Below are 24,929 nucleotides of genomic sequence, written 5' to 3' on the forward strand. Positions count from 1 at the left end.
ACGTTTAAATTGTGCTGCGTGAAGAACTTTTGTTCATGTGTACCTCGTAGAACGCTTTCGAGGTATACTTCTTGTTGCAAACCTCGCAGCTCCAGATCTTGTTCGTGACGTGCGACGTTCGCGGATGCATTTTGCGGTGCAGCTCAAGGGCGCGCTTGCTGGTGAAAGTTTCGCTGCACACGTTGCAGCTTAATGGGACGCCGCGTTCCATGTCCTGATCGTCGGAGGCGCTGTGTTCGGCTAAATGGGCGACGTAAGATGGTTTCTGGAAAAATATGACATCACACAACTCGCACAGGTGCGTTTGTTGACCATGCTCTTCGGCCAAGTGGTGCGCCATGCTTTTCAGACAGTCCGCCTTAACCGGATCGTCCGTTGAGCAAACGGTACAGTAGTAGTCGGTTCCAACTTTAACGTAAAACTGTAAGGAAGTGAAATATTGTTAAAATTGTTTGGCGTTGGTAAGTTTGGTATATTCTCTGTTCTCTGGTATATTATTCCGACCAATAGTGATAGTGACTTGCCGGTCTCGTAGTACAGTCGTCAACTCGTACGACTTAACAACATGCCCGTCATGGGTTCAATCCCCAAGTAGACCGCGCCGCCATACGTAGGACTGACTATCCTGCTATGGGGGGAATCAATTAGTCACTGAAAGCCAAGCCCATAAGTGGTACAGGCAGGCCTTGACCGACATCGGTTGTTGAGCCAAAGAAGAAGAAGAAGAAGTGATTGGAAATTAAAAAAAAAAAACAACAGAAAATAACGGAATGGAATTGGTAGGTTCACGAGGTTCGAATACAAAGAGGGGATGGATTTGGAACATTTAGATAATCTACCGTTCCGACTGAACCTACCATCCATGCAAACCTACTAGGATCAGAATTTCAAAAATCAAATAAAAAAACCCTATTTCCTATCCTTACATTTAAGGAACGGAATGAACCTACTAACTTCGCTTCCGAACGCGCATCACTATTGTCCAATCATGTTTTAGATATGATTTGCTAACGACAAACGTGGCCGTAACAGTAGATGTCTTGAATAGAGGTGTGCCCAAAGAACCAGAACCGTACGATTCATTCGGTTCATTCTAAAGAACGAACGACCTACGTACGCGACAGATTTTGCGGATTTCGCCTGCGTAACTTTATGTAAAAAATAATTGCTTGAGAATATTTTTATATGAAGTCTAACGTTAGATTTCGCAAAAAAGCCATCGTGTGGAAAAAGTGTAACGCAATTAACGTATTTAATGTTTAAAACTCGGACCATAAATTCAAATCCATCATTTTGACGGTTTCTTTATCTGTTTCCCTTTTCAATGTGAAACATTTAACAAAAAAGAGAAGTCGATGAAATAATTCATCTTGAAAACATACATTTCCTTGACAGCCACCGCTTCGCTAGTTGACAGCTACCGCTAGGGATATAAACAAAACAATCCACTGTTTTTCCTTCACGAAGCAATTACACACGATCGCTGCTTCCGCTCCGGAATACCGACTCACGCCAATTCGTGCCAACCATTGCGTGAAACGCCTAATCTCCCCGAATGGGTTTCGTACAGCGCGCGCTCTTCACCTGGTTCATTCTGCTAGTGTTTCTGGTGGTGCTCTGTCTGCGGCTCGAAAACCGTATCTACTGGAACTGGTTCCTCGTCTTCATACCGCTATGGCTGTACGACGTGATACTGGTGGCGTGGGCCGTGATCGAAATCGTGCAAAGGCAGCACGCAAATCGGCTCATCTCACTGCACCACTACAAGTACTACGTGGTTGGGATAGTGTTGAAAATTTTCTCCCAAATCACTATCTGCCTGAAGCTCGAGTACAAATCGATACCGATGTACGTGATGATGATTCCGATCTGGATGTTGCTAGCACTGCTGATCGTTTTCGTTGGAACGCACCTGCAACCGAAACCGCGCTCGATCGGCTCGAACCGCAGCAACCGCCAGTCGGCGGGCGTATCCTCCTGAGGGTATTTGAAACTTCGCGTATGCGAAATCGAACCAAGCGCTACGGAATAACAACAGCAGTAGCAGGATGGCGATGGCGAATCCTTTCCGCAAAGCAGTAGAGGAAACGCGAAAAAAAACAACCGAGCCGTTTCGGTAGCAAGACTTCAACAAAAATAGCTGTATATTGTACCGTTTCACTATTGTAACGCTTTTTTAAACTTAAGAAAATTGTACTAATGCGTTTGTACTGTTAGAAACCATCTCATAATGTAATAAATTACTCTTTAAAACAAACTTTCCATTCCACGATTTTAAAGGACGTAAAATGGTGTATAAAATGTAGTTAAAAGCGACTCACCGGTTGTAAAGGTTCCTCCTGCTGAGATGGTGACGGTGAACGCGATCTGGCCACATTCGCGTTTTCCAACATCAGCGAGGCGGATGACGTTGATTCCCCAATCTCATACGCCTCGTGCGCGCTGATCTGCGATGCACTATCAACAATCACATCATCATACTCTAACAAACTTCCGGCATTGACACTTTCCAGCGCCTTCGTTACCGTCTCAGACTGTTCCTCCGTATCACTGAGTGTTTCTATGACGTCATTATAAACGCAGTAAATCGAAGTGCCATCTTCACCAGCCACTTCAACGATCGTTTCGTTCGATTCGAGCATAAACCGGTGCAGCGTTTCCTCTTCGGACAGTTCCTGACCAACGATTTGCGTGTCGTCAGTATCAATTGGCAGCAACTTTGAGGTGGCCTGCTCTAGCTTCCCAATAAGTGACGCTTCTGGAGCGTTTTCCTCCATCAGTGCCGAATCGATCGGCTGCAGCTGCTCACTTTCTTCCGAAGGAGGTGTAAACAATTCTTCCTTAACATGCCCAACCGGATGGGGAGTTTCTTCTCCCAGCGCAGCTGTGGGACGTATTAGAGAAATGGATGGCATACTTCCTTCATTTGATTCTGTTATCGTTTCCCACTCGATACCCAATTTGGGCAGCTCACTATCAAGCTGCTCGCTGGATGAATTAAGGTGTATGTCATCCGGGTTCAGCGCTTCCATATCGCCAAACATATCTTCCATCGAAAGCTGGAAATTACACAAAAAGAATAAAAAGATAATTCAGCTTTGTTTAAATTCGCTCCTACCACCACAGCAATTTCTTACAAAATCCTTGTTGAAAGTTTGGAGATCATTTTCCAAGTTGCCACCGTCTTCTACTGCCACGAGGCCCTCTTTAAGATCCTTTTCCGTCAGGCCGGTAAGCTTCATTACGGTTTGATTGTAGGTCATCGTTAGCTTTGTCCGTATGGCTTCCATGCGCTGAACGAGCGAATGATACTCGAGGCATTGCATATTACAATTCACACAAATGATCTGGGAATGACACAGTTCCGGCGTTAGCTCGATGTCTAGGATGTCGCCCAGTATCTTTGCCCGCGATAGGGACTCGTCCGGCTCGGCAAACAGATGGTAAAATCCATCCTGAAGGGCTGGGAAGTGGCACAGATAGCAGTACGGATAGAGCTGTGCATCTTCGTCGACCGGGACGGGATCGGGAGCTGCGTCTTCCGTACTCTAAAACGAAAAACAATTGTAGCGTTTAAAATTCAGCATTTAATTGAACGCAATACGTTCTCGATAGATGAGAAAATGTTACAGATATTAGATTATTTCTCCTTACCATCTTGAGCAGCAATAGTTTGTTTACGTTCGGCAAATGTGTGTTTGACAAAGATTGGTCTTTTTGACGTTTCTGCGGCCGCGGGTTTGACAGCACATGGTTCTGTGAAATATTTCACACGTAGATTGTTTACGAACGTTGAAATTTTACACTATGGGTCGAAATCACGAACGGTGAAAATTGGAATTACAGTAGAACGTCGATTATCCGGGGGCGGATTAACCGGCGGGCGGCTTAACCGTGCGCATAAATCTGACAGCTGTTCATACGTACGGCGAAAGTTTGCAGCGATAATCAATTGGGCATCAGTTTCTTGTGCAGCTCTGTAGTGTCTAGGGGTATTTTCGAAATTCATTTTTGTTCATGAACAGTTGTTAAACCTACAGTTATTGATTGAAATAATATTCTACTAACGTTTAATCGATTGATTCTAGGTGAATTAATAATAAAACTAGTGAATTTCATATGTTTTATATGCGTTTGATATTTCTTGGACCATTATCCGTGCAAATCGATTAACCGGCAACCGTCCAGTCCCGAGCTGCCCGGATAATCGACGCTCTACTGTATGTAATTTTTGCAAATAAAAACAAAAACCGAGTTTTATTTATTAGAATAGAAAAATCAGAACCATCTCGAGAAGCTGTCTATTTGATTGCGAGATAACAGAAAATAGTATAATTATAACCGTATTTTAGGATGTACACAGATTAAACTAAACGACAGCAATATTCGGAATCTGCTCCGGAATCAGAATTAGCTCCGGAATCGAAATCATAATAGCATCTATAATTGGAATTAGCTCTGGAATGAGAATCAGAAGAAAAAAGGAAAGCTCCATAGCTTCACTCATTTGCTCGATAGATGGCGTATTATAACTCATCATTATACAGATACGCTCGGTAATCCACACCTTTTTAATCCGCACGCCGTGAACAGTTTTCGATCTAAAGTAGTGAACTATGATTAAAAAATAATATTAACAAGTCAAAACGTCATTCGAATGTCCGCACTCACCGCGCGGCTACATGAGGTGAAATAACAGCGAAATGAACTATTTGACAGGAGAAATATCTGACAGGTACAGCTAAAGGGTTGGGGGAGACACAACATCCGCTTTCGAAATTCTATAAAAAAATAATATCTTCTTAATCAGAACATTCCTTAATTGGAAGAAATTATGAACTGTTGACTGAAAATTGACGAAGTACTCGATATTGAAGCTATATAATGGATTTAATTACGATTTTGTGCACGTTATTTGTTTACATTGCACATCAGCTGATTGCTGTGATGCTTTATCCGTCAGATATTTCGCCTGTCAAATAGTTCATTTCGCTGTATATTTCACCTCATCTGGCCTCGCGGTCAATCAAGTGCGGATTACCGAGCGTATACTGTATTTATGTTTTTTTTTCTTGCAATGTGTTTCGACAAGCTCCATCTAATCATAACCTTATAGCCTTCTAACTTCCCAAGCAAAACTCTATATGAATGTGGTCGTGTGGTCAGATACATGGGTATCACACCATCGACCATTATTCAAATCTCACTTGCTGCCCAAGTGCCACAAATCTATTAAACGACCACTAAACGACTCATGCTCTCAATCTAAACGGAATATAAAAATACTTCGTTTAGCAGACGGCAAACGATTCATTCATTCTAAAAATAGCAAAAGGCTGATCTGTTGGTGGAATATCCAACCAGGGAAGCTTCTCTCGCTTGGAGAGCTTTCTCATTCCCTCTGTACTGTTGTATGATTTTGCATTGAAGTTATGCATCGCTAGAACTAGAACGGCGATACGATTGTTTAACAACTCTGTTCCATTTGTACAGAACCCAAGTGCCACAGATTCAGCTTTAACGACTGGAAAATCAAATATCCATAGAAAAAAAAACAAAAGCTCCATAGCTTCATTGGTTTGCTTAATAGATGGCATATTACAACTCATCATTATATTACTGTCCTTTTCTTGCAATGTGTTTCGACAAGTTTCGTCTAATCATGCCTTAGCCTTATAATATATAGCCTTATAGCCTTATAATATATATAATATATATTAAATATAACCTTATAATTTTCTGAGCAAAATCTATATGCATGGTCGTGTGGTCAGATACGTGGGTATCAACACCAACGACCATTACTCAAATCTCACTTGCTTCAGTGCTGGTGGTTTACATTGGAGTTTAGTATTTCGTATTTTGTGCTCCAGTTAGATTAGTTATTTTAAGTATAGATATTGAGTGAAGTGATTTTGATTTTATTGTACATTATTTAAAATTCTGTGAACATTATGAACATTTATAGTTCACAAATAAACATTCATATAAAGAAAACAAAACAAAAATGTGTTGTTTATTTCAACGATGATACGATGCTTGAAAATAAAATACAAAAAAAATAATCCCCAGTACCCTGGCATAAGGAAGCTGCTTAGGCGCTATTTAGAAGGTTATAAGTTCGGTAAACGTTCTTAAAAAGCCTGAAAGTTCCATCGTCAACCCTGCAGATAGTACTTATCAGCCGGAAAGTTCCAAAGAGTACCGCGTGCTTGTTAAAAAGCTTTATGATTCATCCAAGTCCCGATTCATCTCTTAATCACCTACAAAGTACGACATCGGAACAATTTTTCGTTAAACAGCCCCAAATCAGCTATAGAGTTCGAGCTGGCTATTTGGGTCCTTTCCAGCAGTACTAGTACAAGTGACATGGTGGGGGTCTGTATCGTTTGGTTCCCAGGTATTTTGTTTGGATATAGTGCTTTCCATCAGTAGTAGTTCGAGTGTCATGGCGGGGATCTTTATCTTTCCAGTTTTTATTACTTCTAAACTCTTAATCAGCCACAACCCAAATAGCCACAATTGCTTAAGCAGCTCATTTTGGCACGCTAAAGATCGCTGCTCTAATTCGCCTTTTGCAGTAGATAAACAGCGTCAAAGTTCTATGTGAGTCTTTCAAACAGCGCCTAAGCAGCTTCCTTATGCCATGATGCCAGGGATTATTTTTCTTTGTGTTTTATTTTCAAGCAAGCGTCATCGATGAAATAAACAACAAGATTTGTTTCGTTTAAACACATATGTATTGATGAATTACCTTTACCTTTGTATTGATGAATTACACAAAATTTTACACAATCACAATCACTTCACTCAATATTCATTCTTCAATTAACGAATCTAACTTGTGCAGCAGCAATGAGATTTTTGCCGGCGTCCGTCTTTGACACTTTGACAAGAGCCACCTTGTACCGATGTCATGCATTAAAAAGTATAACCCAAATAGCCAGCTTGTACTTTATAGCTGAATTAGGGCTGTTTAACGAAAAATCGTTCCGATGTCGTACTTTGTGGCTGATTAAGAGATAGACGGAACTTTGCGGAACTATTAAAGTGTAATACAGAATACACTTTAAAATGATAAAAGTACGGTGGCCGCGCACTCCTGCTCGATCGGCTCGCAAACACACTCTGCTTGTGCGCTCGGCACACACTAAGCCTTGCGCGCTTAGTGTGTGCGACAGTGTGCGTGTACACACTGTCGTCCCCCTGGACATTGACCGGTGGCAGCGCAACTGTTACGGCAAGTCCAGGGGTCGGCACGGCTGCCCACAACAATCTCTTAATCAGCTACAAAGTACGACATCGGAACGATTTTTCGTTAAACAGCCCTACATCAGTTATAAAGTACGAGCTGGCTATTTGGGAAAGTACGACATTCTGGCAGCTGACTTATACACGACTTTTGCGGCCGTGAAACCCTCTCGTCGTGTACTTGTAGCCTCCAAATTATATTAATGCTCTGTATTCGAGCTAAATTTACAAGTAACGTACCAAATATCGGTTCGAAACATAACGCTTTCAACCGCCATTCTATAAGCATTATGAAACTGTACGATTGTTGTAGAATTTTCACCGGGAAGCAATGTCAAAATAACGGTCAAACAAACGCTTCGCCACGGAACATTGGAAGTTGGAAAATTACGGCCAAAGTTTGTCTTTTTACAATTCATAAGTGGCAGGATACGAGGCGGAGGAAAATACCTACAGTTTGTTTAACAATTGTGCTTTGCACTCCATTAAATCCACAATCACGCACACAAAATCCGTTACACTGTCATTAGACATTTTGCACCGCAGCGCTGAACCAACCTGACGTTTCGACTCGGGGTGAAAAGTGACACCAGCTCTAACGCACACACACACACACGCCCGCGAACAACAAGAAGAAGACGTTTTGTTTGAAAATGGAGGCTGACGACGAGGTGCAGCTCAACCTTTTGACGCTGTTTTTCCTTTGAAAACGTTCCGTTCGGTGCAGTTTGTGTGCGGCAATCGACTACCTGGTGATAGTACGCAACGATACAGATGAAGGTATGACCGGGGAAGGAGTGGTGCGGTGTGTATATGTGGTGAACTCCCGATCTATTTGCGATGCGGCGATGATGCCTGGAGAGAAGCAACTTTCCTTGCTCTGCACCCTGCCCCAAGTGTGCCGTGCTGTGTGTTTGTGTGTTCAAAACTCTTGTTGAAAGTGTTTTAAAGTGCCGTCGTTGTGTTATTGTGGTAGTAATATGGACGCTACATTTCCAGAAAGCAACCGCACAAGTGAAGGAATTTATAAAATTGTGACAGCCTTCCGTCGAAAAAACCGAAAGGGGTGATGAATGGAATTCCATCAGATCCGGAGTGTGTCGTACACACATGCATAATACGCACACACACACACACACGCGCGCACCCACTTGTCCTGCCCTGCGTGTCACGCACACCAACACACACTCACAAGTGTACAGTGGAAAGAGGGAGAAGGAAACAAAAACGGCCGCTCAATGGTCGCCGCCGCGGCGTAAGGGGCTTTTCGGGCCCCAAACACATTCACTTGTCGTGCGCTTCTGTGGGGGGGGGGGATTCGGTGGAATGCATACAAAAACATATATCCCTCCCTGCCGCTTCCCATTCTGTTCCCGTGTTGCATAAAATTGGCATTCCCATCAAGTAGCCATCCTTCGGTCGGAGCTTTTATTGATCGTTTGAACCCCACGGTGGACACAAAACGCCATTCGAGACACACACAGACGTGCAGAAGTGTTCTCCCATCGATCATTGTGCTCAAGTGCTCCCGACCGGTCGTCGATACTGTCTTAAGAGAACTCTCGAATCTCGGGAGGATTGGGTGTTGGAAGGAGCAAAAATTAAGATGAACAAACCGTTGCACCCCGTGGTTGTGTAGTGGGGCAGCTTAATTTCTTTTGCTCTGCTGCCGAGAACAAGCACAATTCCCTACCGTTCAGAATTCCCGAAGAAGCAGAAAAACGGCGATGGGAACTGAAGAAGAAAAGAAAACGGTGGTGCTGGATAAAAAAAAAACGCAAGACGAACGACGACGACCCAAGCGACTTTCATTAATGTGTGGTATACATAATTATGCGCCCGTTGCAATGCTGGCTGTGTAGTTGTGCCGGGTGGCTAGATCGATGGGAAAAAACACACGCAGCAGCAGTCCGTCAGCGTTGTGTGTACAAAACGAGCCAGCGAAAGGGGGAAACGGGGAAACGAGGGAATCAAGCAAAGAAAACAAAAGTTTACGGTTTAGTAGGTTCCTCTCTTTCTCTCTCTCCTCTCTCTCTCTCTCTCTTCTCTCTCTCTCTCTCTCTCTCTCTTGCTTATGCTGCTATCCCTTTGGAGCATCATTAACCTGTTTGCAGCAAAGGGGAATGGTAGGTAGCATAGCGATGCTGCTGCTCTTCCTCCCATGTGCGATCGTAAGTGGCAGGTGTGTGTGCGACGAGGGAGAGAACATGAGAAAATCTACCACCATCACCACCATCACCACCAACGGTACTGGCCGAGCTTCAACGCCTGCCTTGCTGGTGTATTGTGCTTGCGGTAAACGGGAGCGAGCGAGAGAAGATAAATGATAGAAATAATGACATGTTTATTATGCAACTTTCGCCACTTGCGGCCCATTCCCCACACTCTCCACCCCTCGGTTCGTTGGCCGATGCTGTTTCGCTTGCTTGCCGTCTCGCTCGGTCACACTCGCTGCACGTACAGCTACATAGCGTGTGTGTATGTATGTGTGCGTGTTTTATGTGGAGGGAAGTGATGATTCCGCGCGAGCATGTCGCCGTGGACCGACCACAAAAAACGCTTCACATACGTGATGTTGATTTTCGCTAAAGATAGCACTGCTGCGGCACGGTGTGCTCCTCCTCATCTTTGCATGAGGATGATGTCTTTTTGTCCCCTTTTTCTGCAGGATGAATGAAAAGAAAGTTAAAGAGCCACCACCATATTCCTTCCCTTTTTCATTCCTTCCTTCTTCCAGCTGTCCATCTTTCTCCTCGGTGACCCTATCTGTGACCGATTTTTATGCTGATGACACATGGTGGAGTCGGTACTGGCGGGTGATGGGGGTCCAACAGGTGGACGATGGTGGCCGAACGAAGGAGAAACGGTTCCATTTAAACGGTATCAGTCTTTCGTGTCCATGTCTTCATGTTCCCTTCGGATGCTCCAATGCGGGTCATTTAAATTTTGAGCATTTTTGAGACACTTCAGAGCGTCGCTAGCGAGGAGCGGAAGAGGACAGAATATGGGTAGAAATTATAACTAGAGTAGGAGTAGCTGCTATTAGTTTTTAATTTCACGTCCTATCGTATAAGGAGTATCAATTACTGTTTTTTTGTCAGAAAAAAATGCTCTCAGTTTATGTATTATTTATATTATGCATAACAATTTACAATTTAATCTCATTTTATCTCTTTTTTCCTCTCCCTTATTTACAGGAACGGAGCTAAGTCTTTGCCGAGCGGTTTTTAGTTGTGACATTTCCGGGCTGAAGGTTCAAACGAAGGTGTTCTACCACGCACGCTTCTCACAAGCGTCAAAACAAAACGGCTGCTAATGCAAATGCTACGTTCTGTCTACCACCGCCCACCACCCATCTTTATGCTCAACATATTCCCAGCTGTAGCAGCTTTGTGGAACGACAACAGTGCCCCAGTGTGTTTGTAGTAGTAAGTGTGCGTGTGTACGTGTGTGTGTGAGAGCGGCCCAAACGGGTGACGGAAAACGCAAATTGCAAAACAGCAGCCAGAGCACAATCGTGCGCTGAACCTCAGTTGGTGTAGTTCTTACTCCCGCCATGCACCCTTTTTGGGGTAAGGCTTTAGTGTGACGGAGAGAAGAGTGCGACGGTGAAGCAAAGAGTAAGAAAAAAAGGGCAACATTCCATTCGAATTTCGGTTGCTCGGTGGCCCTATTGCTTCAGTACGGCGTAGTGTAGCATTACTGCACACTATCCAGCTCCTCCTCCCCTCCCCCCCGCCCAGGTCAGTGTGCGTGTGTGTGAGGGCATGTATTAAATTCCGTGTAGCAAACGCAACCGAGAAGAAGTAGAGCGAAGGTGAAACAAATCCACAGCGGTGATGGTGATTCATAATACGACCCAAACCTCATCGCCAGTTACCTTTACACCCTGCGGTGTGTATTAGAGAGAAAACACAGAAACGGGGCAACGAAGACGACGGCGACGACGATGATGATATACCACCGCCTGCATCGATCACCGTAGAGGGAAAGGAATTCGCGCTGGCACAACACAGCCGCAACACGTCATCAACCGGTATTTTGCGGGTATTTCGCTGCTTCGTCCCAACGAACCTGCATTAGCATTTGCTGGCAGCAGCAGCAGCAGCTCCTCTTGTTATTTTTGCGCACGATGCATCCCGTTGAGGCCACGTGCAATGCATAAAACCGCATTCTTCTCCGCGTGAGCGCAGTGAAAAGTGAGAACAGTGTGTGTGTATGTGTGTGTCCTCTGCTCGGTTTATTGGGCCGGATGGCCAATGCGCGTATGTGACAGGTGCCTGTCGGTGGCAGTGTGATGACCTCCGGAGGCATTAAAAGCAGCAAACTCGATCGCGCTCTCGATCCATCGCGTCAATCAAGGTGACTAAGGAAGGAGCGGTGAAGAAAAATCGTCGCTTTTTTGTTTCGAGAAAAGCCAACCGTCCGCCGCCGGTCCAAGAGGGCCCTGGAGCTGTGTCGATTCGTGTTGGTTGATCGCGCTCGTGCGCTCCTCTTCTCTGCTGCTGTGCGCAAGCAATCTCGCGCGCGCACGCTGGTGAAAGTGTATATTTTTGGCCATCGCTTGCGTCGGTCACCCGTGAACCAACCATACAAACAAAAAAAGGCCAAATCGAACGTGTCGTGGCTCCGGCTTCCTCTACGCTGGTCAGACACACAGAGTGGTGTGTCGCATTCGATGGCATGTGGATGTGTGTAAATTGGAGTTCGTGTTCTACTTCTGCAATAATTTGTCGTGCAAAAAAGTATTTTGACCCTTTCCCTCTTGCCACCACAATCGTTGGAGGGAAACGTTGGCTTTTCCAGTGAGACCAGTGTCTGTGTGCGTTATGCGCCTGTGCATAGGATTATTTTAATCTTCTACACGTGAACTGTGATTGTTTTGTCTGTTTTGTTTGGTTTCTCTGTCCTCCGTGCAACAACGCACCACGCCACCGTCCTTGAATTACGGGGTCGGTAATTACTTTCCAACAGGCGACCCTTTGCTGCCTTTGCCGCGCCCCATATGGTGCAATCGCTTCGTAACAGCGCAGCCGCCGCCGCCGCACACAGCAAAGTGCATTGTGTGTCTCGGGTTGCCGCCCCCTCGCTGTCCGGAAGTGAAGCATAAACATGAGTCAATCGGCGGGTGGCACCAGCAACAACAGCAGCAGCAACAGCATGGGTGTGAAATCGGACTCCTCCGCCGGCCCTGCGGAGCATGCCCTGTCAGGGGGCGTTGGTAACGATAACCATGGCAACAGTGCTGCGGGAAATGTCAATTCCCTCGAGAGAGGCCAGAACAACAACAATGGGGGAGGGCCACCGAACGGCGGGTTGCCGCCACTGCCACCACCAGCAAACGGTGGCGCGGGAAACAACGGCAGCAACAGTATGCCACCGCCCCATCCATCACAGCACCAACACCACCAGCACAACAATCATCATCACCATCATCATCTTCAGATGCAGCAGCAGCAAAGTAATGATGGCAGCATTTCGATAGCCACCGGGGACAGCGAAACGGGTAGCTTCTATGACCAAAAAACGGACCTCTCGTCCCATCACCATCATCATCATTTGGACGATGAGGACGGGCTGGGACCGCTGCCGCCAAAGTGGGAGAAGGCTTTCACGGACAGTGGCGAGGTGTATTTTATCGAGTAAGTATGACCAATTAATCTTGCGTGTATGTTTTTGTATTGTCGGCCGGAGTTCTTTGGAATTGAAGTCATTCAGAGTTGTCCGGAGTCGTTGGGAGACGTTCGGGGTCGTCCGGAATCGGCCAGAGTCGCTCGGAGTCGCCAGAGGCGAGACAAAGGACTGTATTAGTGTTGGGTCATACGATTCATTTCACGACCCGACCCGGAGTCGGGTGCGAGCCAGCCGGAATCGATTCCGACCCGTGGGTGCAGCGGGTGCGCTAGGTCGGAGTCGGAATCTAATCTGACCTGCGGGTGCAATGAGTTCGGGTCGACCCGAAAGATCAGTAGGTGCAAGAAAGTATAAGCGACTCCGACCCGTTGGTGCAGCTTTCTCGCACCTACCGGAGTCGTTGCACCCACTGAACCTACTTGTACCTTTTGGGTCGACCCGAACGACTCCGGGTCGCTTACGGATGGCTCCGACCCGATAGGTTCGGGTCGACCCGCCCATCACTAGACTGTATACAAAGTGAATAAAAAAAACTACGAAATGAAATGCCTAATCTCAAGCACATTGCACCGGACGGTTTACTCCGATCTACTCCGATTCCGTTAGTATCCGATCGACTCTAGACGACTCCGAATGACTCCGACTCCAAACAACTCCGGGCAACTCCGAACGACTCCGAACGATTCCGAACGACTACGGACTAGTGTTAGGAGATTCAGGATTCGGTAGATTTGAAGATTCAATCCCTAGAAAGATTCGATCGGATCGGATCCCGTTTGTAGGATTTGAATCCCTAAAAGATTCCTTTGCGATTGGGATTTGATCGCGATTCGATCGGGACTGGGATTCGTTTGCGAATTGCTTGGGGTTTGGATTCGTTTGCGATTTGATTGGGATTCTGATTGGGATTTGGATTCGGATTGCGTTTAGATTGGGATTGGGATTCTGATTGGGATTGCGATTGGCATTGGGATTCTAATTGCGATTGAGATTGCGATTGAAATTAGTACAGGCTGTTCTCGAGATACGCAATTAATGGGGGTCGAGAGAAACCACGTATCTCAAATTTCCGAAGTCGAATCACGTAGTTTTGAGTCAAAATATAGCAAATGTTCGTGTAATGTTGCATTTAATGAGAAGTTATAGTCACTAACTAAATTATTTGATTTGATATTGAATAAAGGTCCGCGTATTTCGGGGACTACTTGTACTAATTATGATCTAAGTACTGAAATGTTAAATAATTAGGGGTATAACAGAATGACTTCTTATTCCAACTTTAACTGGATGGAGAAAGTAAAAGATACAGTAAATGTCTTCTTACGTTAATTAATATCGGTCGACTACGATTCCGCACGGTTTCGAACGATTCCAAACGATTCCGGCGGGGCCATTGATTCGATTTTTCTAGAGTCAGAATCGAGTATTCAACCCTGCCGAAACCGGAACGGAACCGTTGTTGCGATCCGGAGATCCCATCTCTAGTCTGTAGCACGAGACTGGCCGATCACTACCCTAAGCAAATTATTCCTTTATAATATGCTTTAAATAATCAGTTATTATTGACGACGTGTATGCAGATGAAACTAACTGCTATGTTTGTTTAGCTGTAGGATTTTTATCGGTTTCTATAATCGATTTTTGTATTGATCTTGTAGTAAACAAAACTTAAAATCATACTTATTCCATTTTTTTATAAATTACATTTTTCCCGCAAATACTTTAATCGCAAAAATAAAAATTTATTTGCATTTTACATTCTTTGTGCTTGGAAATCCGGAAACTCGTCGCATTTGAATAACCGTCTGCGACATTCCATGTCAAAAGTTCGAACAAAGCCCTGAGGATGACGCACAAAGAAGCTGACTCATGCTTATCGCAAAACGACATTGTTTCTACAGTTGCGGCACGAAATTTAACGAATTCAGTCTTTGTTTTTGTCGTTTTTTGTTGAACATAAACTTGTACAAATTTGTAGCTTTTCTATAAAAAAAACTGTTATTTGTTGTTTAACATTCTTACCCACATTTTACCCCCTCATTGTGTTCCTTTGCAGTCACAACACCGGCACGTCGCACTGGTTGGATCCGCGGCTGTCGAAGTTTCAGAAAAAATCGCTCGAAGACTGCCAGGACGACGAGCTGCCGTACGGGTGGGAGAAGATCTGCGATCCCCATTACGGCACGTACTACATCGATCACGTCAACCGCAAGACGCAGTACGAAAATCCGGTACTGCAGGCGAAGCGTATGCAGGAACGCGGGGGAGCCGGAGGCGGAGGAAGCTCCTCCACCATGCTGCACCACGATGGTGGTAACGGCGGAGGGCCGGGCGGTAGCGGCCCGCACGATACCGGCGGTAGCGGACAGCTGGGAGCAAACGGTGCTGGCGGCGCGGGCGGTGGCCCGGGCCGCGTGAATCATTTCACCAAGAACCCGGGGCAGCTGCGTGGGGAGCGATTGATGACGACGCTGGTGAAATCGATCCGTGGTCTCGGCTTCACGATCGTCGGCGGTGACGACAATGTGGAGGAGTTCCTGCAGATCAAGTCGATCGTGCCGAACGGGCCGGCCTGGATGGACGGGCAGCTCAAGATGGGGGACGTGCTGGTGTACGTGAACGACATCTGCGTGCTGGGCTTCACGCACCACGAGATGGTGAACATCTTCCAGTCGATACTGCCGGGCGAGGAGGTGCATCTGGACGTGTGCCGCGGCTACCCGCTGCCGTTCGATCCGAACGACCCGAACACGGAGGTCGTGACGACGATCGCGGTAGACGGGTTGGTGCAGAACGGGGGCGCGATGATAGCGGACGGCGAGCTGAAGTTTCTGGAAAACGGTGGCTTCCTGGTGGACCATCCCGGTGGTGCATCCGATGGGGTGGCGCATAAGAATCCGCTCGCCAAGCTGCAAGCGTCGGCTGGTAACGGGCCCACGATCACCTCGAACGGTGGAGACGTTTACTTCAACGATACGCTTTCGTATCAGCAGCACTACAACAAGGGCAAACAGCAGCAGCAGCAGCAGCAGCAGCAGCAGCAAGCGTACGAGCTGGTTGTGCCGGAGGTGCTGCACATCAACATCGTGAAGAGCGACAACGGGTTCGGCTTCACCATCACGGACAGCTCGTACGGACAGCGGGTGAAGAAGATCCTCGACCGGCAGTGCTGCAAAAACCTTCAGGAAGGCGACGTGCTGCTCAGCATCAACTCGATCCCGGTGAAGGACATGAGCCACAACGAGGTGGTGCAGGTGCTGAAGGACTGCCCGAAGAACATCGAAACCACGCTGAAGGTGCAGCGAGGCCCGGGTGCGCTGATGGCGTCCGGTGGTGCTGGCGCTGGTCCCATTTCCACCGCTTCGCTCCCCGCCAGCAGCAAGCTCACGAACAAGCTGCGCAAAAGCATCGAAATGGCCAAGTTCGGCGGCAACGGCGGGCTGCTGAAGAAGGACGGTCCGGGCAATCTGTTTCGCAGCAAAACGCCCACCGCCGATCTGTACAGCACGCAGACGAAGGAAGTGTTGCCGACGCGCCCAAAAACGCCGCTCGTCGATACGCGCGCCCGTGCGAAAACTCCCTCGCTACCGTTGGCGGAGCTGAACGCGGAAGAGATCGAGCTGGACGGGGCGGGCGGGGGCAAGAGCGTGACCGATTCGAAGCTGGAGCTGAACATGAAATCGAACAGCAGCTCGCACGATAACGATTCGATTGCGAACGATATCGGGCTGTACCATCATCATCATCCTCATCTGCCGCATCATCATCATTTGCTCCACGGGGAGGATCAGTTCGGGCAGGTTCATCATCCGGGTTTGATGAAGCACTCGAATCTGGCCGACCGGTTGGGCGAGCTAACGATCGGTGGGTCGAGCAACAACAGCACGAGCGATATGGCCATCTACCATCACCACAATAACCATGGACAGGGGATTGGAGGCGCTGCTGGCCATCCGTACCAGACACCGGGCGGTTTTCATCCGCCCAACAGCATGGGTGGACCACCGGGAGGAGGTGGCGGATACAATCAGCTCTACTCACCGCCCCTTGTTCCACCGCCACCGGTGCCACCGCTTGGTCAGGCAACGTATCATCATGACAATTGCTTCTGCTACGATTGCCAAGACTACCGACAGCAGCAGCAGCAGCAGCAACATCACCTCCAGCAACAACAGCATTTGATGAATCGCCAGTTTTCTTCCCAGCAGATGCATCCGATGAACGCATCCCCGCACGGCACCTACAGCCTACCGCCCCAGATGAGTGACAACATTGGCAAACGGTTGAACGATTACCTGATGGATCGGAAACGCTCCATGCAGCAACCGGGCAATCCGTCGGGACCGCCGATCGGGGGTGCGGTCCCTCAGTACGATAATCTGTATCTTCCGCATCACCTTCCGCAGCAAGGCGGTGGAGGCGTTCCAATGCACCATCCGATGCAGCAATCGCCCAATGGAGGCAATGGAATGGCTCTGTACGATACCCAGCAGCAGCAACAGCAATTTTATGGGAATCCAGGTGGCCCGATGCACGGCCCGCCCGGCAATAATGGGTGGAAAATGGGACAGCAGCAGCAGCAGCATTCACCTTCGCAGCATCAGCTGCCTCCACACCACGGCATCTACGGTGGTCCGGCCGGCAGCAGCAACAACGGGTACGGTGGCCACGGGCTCGACGAGTACACGCTGACGGAGGTGACGCTTGAGCGGCAAGCGCTCGGGTTCGGGTTCCGCATCGTCGGCGGCACCGAGGAAGGCTCGCAGGTGACGGTCGGGCATATTGTGCCGGGCGGAGCAGCCGACAAGGACACGCGCATCGCTACCGGTGACGAGATACTGAACATCAACGGTGTGAATGTGGTAAGTTTGTCCGTTCGTTGAGGCTTCAAGCGTGAAATTACATTTCCGTTACATTATTGGTCTTGTTTTGCAGGAAAATGCTTCCCATCATCGTGTGGTGCAGCTGATGGGTGAAGCCGGTCTGCGGGGCCAGGTGACGATGATACTGCGAAGACGGCAGCTGTCGAAACCGATGGCCCCACCGCCACCGCCCCTTCCGCCCAACCCTCGCTACCCGTACAATGTGCTCGTGACGAGGAAGGAAAATGAAGGCTTCGGGTTCGTGATAATCTCCTCCTCGGGCCAGTTCCTGGGGTCGTCGATTGGCGATCTGATCCCTGGCAGTCCGGCCGAACGGTGCGGTGAGCTGAAGATTGGCGACCGGATAATTGCCGTCAACTCGATCGACATTACCGGCATGAGCCACAGTGACGTGGTGAACCTGATCAAGGAGTCGGGTCTGCAGGTGAAGCTGACGATCGATAGCCCGCGAGACGGTATCATGCATCCGGCGATCGGGTCGCTCATACAGCCGAGCGTTCCCACCTCCCTGCCGAACGGCGGGGGGATGAATGGGGGCGGCGGTGGCGCGGCCGGTGGCGGTGGGCCCATGCTTAGCTCCAACACGGACCTGTACGTGAGCAGCAACAGCACCACGGCGAGCGGTAGCAATGGACCAACGATTAACCGGTATCCGGCGATCATTTCCTGATTGAGGGTACGGCTGCAGCAGCAGCTGGCCGAGCGGCATCGGACGCTTAACCAGCCGGAACCCGCGCCGGATGAGGGGTAAAAACGGTCATCCGGACAAACTATTAACCAAAGTTGCTACCGATTAAGTATCAATTGTTGTGCGCCGCTTAAGGGCGAGGAGATGGGAAAGCATTTACTGCGCTGCAGAAACGGGGTCGGACGGCCCAAAATATTTTACTGGAAGGCAGCAAGACGTAGTTGTGAGAGGTAGTGATTAAGCAACACGCGTACCACGTGCATTGCATGTGGCGCTGCACCCATTGTTACCCCCATTGTGTGGGAAATTGTTTCAAAATTATCTCATCGAAGCGATCGTTTTTGCACTATAGCCGATTGCTCCAAACCCAAGCGAAAAAATCAACATGCTTTCTCGCTCTGGGTAGAACTGATCTATTGGGTAGAATGAGAAAGCATGTCGATTTTGTTAGTTGGGAACATGTCTCTATGCTGCAATGTGGTGAAGTACGTGTGTCATAGTGTGCCCCAAATCTTATTCGTGCGTTACAGTGAGGTTGAAGTGATCGTGAATGTGAAGCAATTATTATTAACCCCGTTTTTTATTGGCTATCGTGTGCAGAAAGCCTACTTCGTTTTGTTTCCCCATGTTGCTGTCTTCCAGCTTTGAATGTATTAAGTCACGCTGGATAGTACCGAGTTTATAGGTTCGTGATGCAGTTATTTCATTTGTTTTCCCCCCTCAACATGACAGCTGTTAAACATACAACAACCTAGGCACAGCACCTCATTTTGGAAACAGCTCACTTAACCGTTAGGACATAGGACAAAACTCCTCGAATGACAAGAGACTGGACGGGAACGTTATATGATATATAGTAACTCAGCTAGAAATGAAGACAAAACAAAAATGCAATCCATCCTGTGAAAAAATCTTGCCTTACACCATTTTATAACAAAAAAAAACGCGATTGTTAACAACATATAAAAAAAACCAATGAAACAGAACCTGTTGTGAGCTCAATATATACAAACATCCCATGTACACACCTGTTAGAATGAAGTTTTGTGAATGCATGGCAGTTTTGGTATGAATAACACCTTTAGAGAAGTGTACATTTTATCGAAAGGAAACGCTCTTTTTTTATAGGCAACAGTTTTTAAAACTATTTCAACCGATAGACCGATATTAGATGTGGCGCACGCGGTTGCATTTATTAATGCCGTGATGATATAATCTTGCTGGCTTTTTTATGGGCTCGTATTTAAATGTTACAAACAAACAAACAAACAAACAAACCAACAAACTATATTAAACAGGTTCATATCTACCCATACGCGCTCTAGTGTAGCTAGGCGAACAGCTCATATCGAAAAGGAAAAGCAAGTATATTTAGACATTTTGTATAGTCAGATTTTAGAACCGACCAACTCTCTGGGTGTGTGTACCTCTGTGTCTCAAAGAAATCTTAATTTAGTGGATAGTTGTTGCATAAGCTCTAGGTGTTAGGTGTACATACTAACGTTTAACAGTAGCTTACTCTTTATCATTATATATCACTGCTATGCTATCTATGGAGGAAACTATATCCTTCCGCACCACCTCGACGGCATTTTTTAGTGTTGCTACAGAAGCAATAGCAGAAAACATAATGGAATCAACCGGGTTTATTTTTTTTGTTCTTAATTATAAATAATTTTAGGTGGTTTTTGTTTCACCACTTGCTCAGAGCCTTAATACCCCACCACAGTTCGATGTACATAGTAAGGATATAGCTACACTTAGCCAAACAAAAGCTCGAAAGAAAGGAAACATAACTAACTGAAAACTGAGAGTTAGATATAGATAGAGAGAGAGAGAGAGAGAGAACACAAAACCCCTTAGCAGTGGATGTCAAAATCAAATCAAGTGCCTCCCAACTTTTTCTTTTTTGTATTATTGTACGACCGAACGTTACGTTCCCGTGCCCCCCAAACTCTAGTTGTAGTGCATTTTATAGTTGTTTATGTTATATAGTGGCGTAGTGAAATTGTCCCTGTTTTGGAAAAAAAAAAAAATAGTACTTATGTAACCACCAAAGCGGCTCTTTTCTAGCCGCTATATTGTACCGACTGCAGCAAAGTTAACAGTTGCAAACGAAACATTAAAGAAAGGCGTACGCGTGATATGTTTCGAATGTGGATGAAAGCAATGTTGTTTTTGTTAGCAATTTATGACGTACTATTATTACGCGTAGTTAAGTTATCCGTTTTTGTAAGACGATGGACGGTGGTAATTTTACACAGCAGCAGTAGCAGCATAAACATTTAAAGAAGGGATGCCAGTGTATAGACTCTTTAATAACAAGTTAACCGCAAGTTACATTTGGGGCGAAAGTTATATGGGTAAAAGTTGGGGTAACAAAATGTTGCTTTTCCCCTTTAAAGCGCCAGGCGATCCCCTGGACAGGGCGCCGTTATTGTAGAATTTATTTAAATTGCAGATTTTAAGTAGAAAACAGTAAATATAATGTAACAATCCCCCCCTCGTACACATGTTACACGAAGATGCTCTTTAAAGAAACAATAAATAAAGCAATGTAGTTGAATCTGACACCAAAGAAATTGTTAAGTTATCTGACATGGGAAAATTATTTCGATATTATTGTAGTTCTGTCTGTTGAAAGGGACCACCTTACTCTATCGTTCAGTAATATATATTATATATTATATAATATTGTCTTTCCCCGAGTTACGCGACACGAGTTACGCAAATTCGAGCTACACGAATTTTTATTTTTGACAGTTCATATGTCAAATCAGTATCAGTATTAAATGAAAAAAATGACAATTTTTACAAAAGTTTTAAATCGCTCAAAAACCGAATTTTCAACACGAAATGAATTAAACAAGTTATAAATTTCATAAAATAACTATTCAATCAAAAATCGTTTTTATTCAAGTGTATTTTGGCTTCAAAACGTGATTTCTGACTTACACGAAAATCCGAGTAGCATTATACGCGTAACTCGCGGGAAGACTGTAGTTTCCATCGTAAAATAAATTATAAAAAGTACAACGCAAGCAGAAAACTGTAACGATATGCATTATTCAAGTCCTTAGCAAGACTTGTCACTGGGTTTGTAACGCTTCAACCCGCAGCGCCATGTACGCGCCGCACTGAACCACGCTGCTGTCAAAACGTTTCAGCAATGGTCCAACCCGACTACCGCGATACAAACCGTGTGGAAAAGCAAGCAAGCAAAAAAAAATAACACAAGCGTCAAGCAGCCACAGAGCCAGGCAGGAGAAATTTGCCGCGAGGAAGGAAAAGAAAGCCGCGAACCGAATCGGCAATGTCGAGCACGGAAGATTTCTACCTGCGCTACTATGTGGGCCACAAGGGCAAGTTCGGGCACGAGTTTCTGGAGTTCGAGTTCCGGCCGGACGGGAAGCTGCGGTACGCCAACAACTCCAACTACAAAAACGACACCATGATCCGGAAGGAGGCGTACGTGCACCAGGCGGTGATGGAGGAGCTGAAGCGCATCATACTCGACTCGGAAATTATGGCGGAAGACGATTCGCTGTGGCCACCGCCGGATCGCGTCGGGCGGCAGGTAAGTCGGAGGAGTGGTGCTGAAAACGTTACTCCCGACCAATCCGGTCACCATTTTGTTGTCCACTGACTCACGCCCCCCCCCCCTTCCTCTTTCCCGCAGGAGTTGGAAATCGTGATAGGCGACGAGCACATTTCGTTCACCACGTCCAAGACGGGCTCGCTGGTGGACGTCAACCAGTCCAAAGATCCGGAAGGTCTGCGTGGCTTCTACTACCTCGTGCAGGATCTAAAGTGTTTGGTGTTTTCGCTCATCGGACTGCACTTCAAAATCAAACCCATCTAAGCAAGCCGGTCCCCACCCCGATCCCTGACACACAAACAGACACACAAGGTTTTGGTGGAATAACATGATAATATTTTCATTTTATTTACTAAAAAAAAGATTCTCTACCGGCGTGACGTGAAACCGCTCTTTGTAAGAATATAGAATAACAATAAAAACATCGTCCAGCGGAAGCTTTGGGACCATACACACACACAGGCATCCATCACTCCCAGTCTTCCTCGTTGCTTTCGCTGGCCGACGCGTCCGCGGCGAGTTTCGGCGCTGGCGGCGGTATCAGCGCGGACAGCCGGTCGATCACGTTGCCCTGCGGTTCCTGTTGTTCCCGCGTGCCCGAGATGCCCTTCCGGCGCATCTGCAGCTTGTTGTGTAAGTCGTCGATCAGGCTTTTCGGTTCGCCGGACGATGCAGCACCATCGCGACCACCACCCCCTTCCCGCCGGTCGCTGTGGCGAAGGTTCGCTTTCTCCGCCCCACCGGCACGTCGGATCGCTTCCATCAGGTTGAAATGAGCGTTGCCGGCCGGCGCTGGCAGTGGTTCCTTTTGCTTGGGTGCTTCCGGTTTGCTGGTCGCTGGTGCTGTCGCTGTCTCAACAACCGATGGTGGTGGTGGTGGGGGTGGAGGCGGAGGCGGAGGAGGTGGTGGAGGTGGCAAAGCTGCGGTGGAGGCCACTGCTGGAACACTTTCCGGCGCACTGCGAGCTAGCGGTGGAACCGGCACGGGTACACTCTCGCCCACCTTCTTCTCTTTGGAATGATGGTCCGCCACATCGATGGCACTGGTGAGATCCTCCAGCGAGGGCAACTGTTCGATGATGCCGGCCAGTTGCAGCGAGGGCGCAATCAGCGTACTGTTGCCCACGTAATTGATGTTGCTCACAATGCCGGGCAGATCGGGCAGATCGATCGGCACGTCCAGCTTCGGAGCGTCGTTCAGCGAAGGCGTGTAGAATATGTCCTGACTCTTCTTCTTCATCCGGCTGCGTATGATCGGCGACGAGGAGGAAAGCACCTTTTCCTCCCTAATGCCTCCCACCGCGTGGGACGAGCTTTTGCGCACCGGGCGCTTCCAATCCTGTCCCCGGTACTGCTGCACATAAGCCGGTTCGCTGAACAGAAGCAACGTGTCCAGGAATGGGCCCAACCCGCGACCCTGCAAACTGCCCGACCCGCTCCGGGCTGGGGCAGATTCGAACGGAAAGATACGCTCGCTTTCGCGCGGCGACTTCACGTGATAGAATTGAATCTTTTCCTGCAGCGAGTGGGACGGCAGGTAGGGTTTGTCGCGCAGCCGGAAGTGACATTCGGCCGGCGCGATACCGTTGGTGGGCGTGAAGGTCGGTTCGATCGTTGGATCCACGTCGGCCGCCGGGTAACGGCTGGGGGAATAAATGATGATCGCTTGCTTGGTTTCGTGCAGCTTGCGCACGCTCGCGCTGACCTGCTCCACCCGGCCATCGATCGCTTCCAGCCGGGCCCGGTTGCGCTCGATCCGAGCGTTGATCTTGCCAAACACATCTTCCACCACCTGCAAGGGGGAAGGACAGTGGGGCAATTAGAATGCAGCTTGTGGGTTTCCTCACTGGTTTCCTCACCTGGTTGAGATACTCGAAAGCGTTGATTGCATCGAGGATCGTCTCTTCGTGGCGTATGTCGTGCTTCACGATCGGTACACTGTAAGTATGCATTTCTTCCCGCAACAGTTCAACGGCCGCCGCACATTCCTTCGGCTATAAGTTTTCCCCCCCTGAATGAATCACTCTAAATGCAATTCGTTTGTTGTTTTTCCTCCCTGTTTGTTTTCCTCCATACAAATTGACACACACAGACGGCCCAAGGTTTAGAGAGCGAGCGAGCGAGCGAGAGAGGGTAGACTGTCAAAACTGCTCGAGTGAGCAACGGCCGCCAGAGTGACCAGTAAAACCGATATAAAGTGAACCCTCTCTTATTAGACACCTCTCCAATTTGAAAAACCTCTCTAATTTGAACATTTTGCACAGTCCCTTGATTTCCAGTACATTTTTGTTCCTCGAATTTGGAAAACCTTCTGAAATCTGTGCCCCTCTTATTTGTGTATGGTGTTGCCATGGTTATAGAATGATGTATGCTCAAAATGGCAATCGTATGCACAGTTTCCTATAGCAACAGTTAAGGCTGCATACTAAATGTTCTGTCTCTTTCTTGTTTCTGTATAGACCTTTCATTCACTTTCCACCTTTGTAATTTGAAAACCCCTTTTATTCGACAGTCCCATCGCCTCTCAAATAAGAGAGGGTTCACTGTATCTGAATTTATACTGTTTCGATTTTTGATATGCCTACCGATTCACAGATTACCACCCTAAACCTACCGATTTTTCATTTATTCCACCGAAAATCACAGATCTCATAATACCAACAAAAAAGTCATAAAACCATTTCCCAAATGATTCAATGCAGTACACTCCATATGAATACAGGCGATCTCCGAGATACACGGTCAATGGGAACCGAACCCAAGCGCCACAGATTCAGCTTAAACGGCTGGAAAATCAAATGTCCATAAAAAAAATGAAAGCTCCATAACTTCACTAGCTTGCTCAAAAGTTGGCGTATTATAACTCATCATTATA

The 24,929-nt window shown here is 47.2% G+C and overlaps 5 protein-coding genes across 7 annotated transcripts; 3 read left to right on the top strand and 2 right to left on the bottom strand.

The window, feature by feature from the left end:
* Nucleotides 1–4: 4 nt before the first annotated feature.
* On the bottom strand, nucleotides 5–3,750 carry LOC120901142. The gene is made up of 4 exons (XM_040308851.1): nucleotides 3,655–3,750; nucleotides 3,138–3,548; nucleotides 2,322–3,059; nucleotides 5–421 (listed from the first exon to the last, which is right to left on the bottom strand). Exons 1-4 carry the CDS (start codon nucleotides 3,655–3,657, stop codon nucleotides 5–7), a joined length of 1,569 nt encoding a protein of 522 aa, XP_040164785.1. The 5' UTR covers nucleotides 3,658–3,750.
* On the top strand, nucleotides 1,429–2,257 carry LOC120903336 (transmembrane protein 60). Its single transcript, XM_040312707.1, has one exon. It carries the CDS (start codon nucleotides 1,556–1,558, stop codon nucleotides 1,979–1,981), a length of 426 nt encoding a protein of 141 aa, XP_040168641.1. The 5' UTR covers nucleotides 1,429–1,555; the 3' UTR covers nucleotides 1,982–2,257.
* Nucleotides 3,751–7,878: 4,128 nt separating the features above from the next.
* LOC120900824 (membrane-associated guanylate kinase, WW and PDZ domain-containing protein 1) lies at nucleotides 7,879–21,027 on the top strand. Of its 3 annotated transcripts, none has more exons than XM_040308314.1 (4): nucleotides 7,879–8,056; nucleotides 10,449–12,893; nucleotides 14,942–17,747; nucleotides 17,821–21,027. In XM_040308314.1, exons 2-4 carry the CDS (start codon nucleotides 12,364–12,366, stop codon nucleotides 18,436–18,438), a joined length of 3,954 nt encoding a protein of 1,317 aa, XP_040164248.1. In that variant the 5' UTR covers nucleotides 7,879–8,056; nucleotides 10,449–12,363; the 3' UTR covers nucleotides 18,439–21,027. The 3 variants fall into 3 exon arrangements, with proteins under 3 accessions (XP_040164248.1, XP_040164247.1, XP_040164249.1); XM_040308313.1 differs by having other exon boundaries at nucleotides 7,879–8,031; XM_040308315.1 differs by lacking the exon at nucleotides 7,879–8,056 and adding an exon at nucleotides 8,142–8,223.
* Nucleotides 21,028–21,665: 638 nt separating this feature from the next.
* On the top strand, nucleotides 21,666–22,505 carry LOC120903216 (protein mago nashi). The gene is made up of 2 exons (XM_040312504.1): nucleotides 21,666–22,033; nucleotides 22,136–22,505. Exons 1-2 carry the CDS (start codon nucleotides 21,770–21,772, stop codon nucleotides 22,316–22,318), a joined length of 447 nt encoding a protein of 148 aa, XP_040168438.1. The 5' UTR covers nucleotides 21,666–21,769; the 3' UTR covers nucleotides 22,319–22,505.
* Nucleotides 22,368–24,143, bottom strand: LOC120903215 (WASH complex subunit 1). Its single transcript, XM_040312503.1, has 2 exons — nucleotides 23,914–24,143; nucleotides 22,368–23,846 (listed from the first exon to the last, which is right to left on the bottom strand). The coding sequence occupies exons 1-2, from the start codon at nucleotides 24,004–24,006 to the stop codon at nucleotides 22,524–22,526; spliced, it is 1,416 nt and encodes a 471-aa protein (XP_040168437.1). The 5' UTR covers nucleotides 24,007–24,143; the 3' UTR covers nucleotides 22,368–22,523.
* Between the last annotated feature and the right edge of the window lie 786 nt (nucleotides 24,144–24,929).

This window comes from Anopheles arabiensis, chromosome 3 (genome assembly GCF_016920715.1).
Source record: "Anopheles arabiensis isolate DONGOLA chromosome 3, AaraD3, whole genome shotgun sequence".
Classification (NCBI taxonomy): Eukaryota; Metazoa; Arthropoda; class Insecta; order Diptera; family Culicidae; genus Anopheles; species Anopheles arabiensis.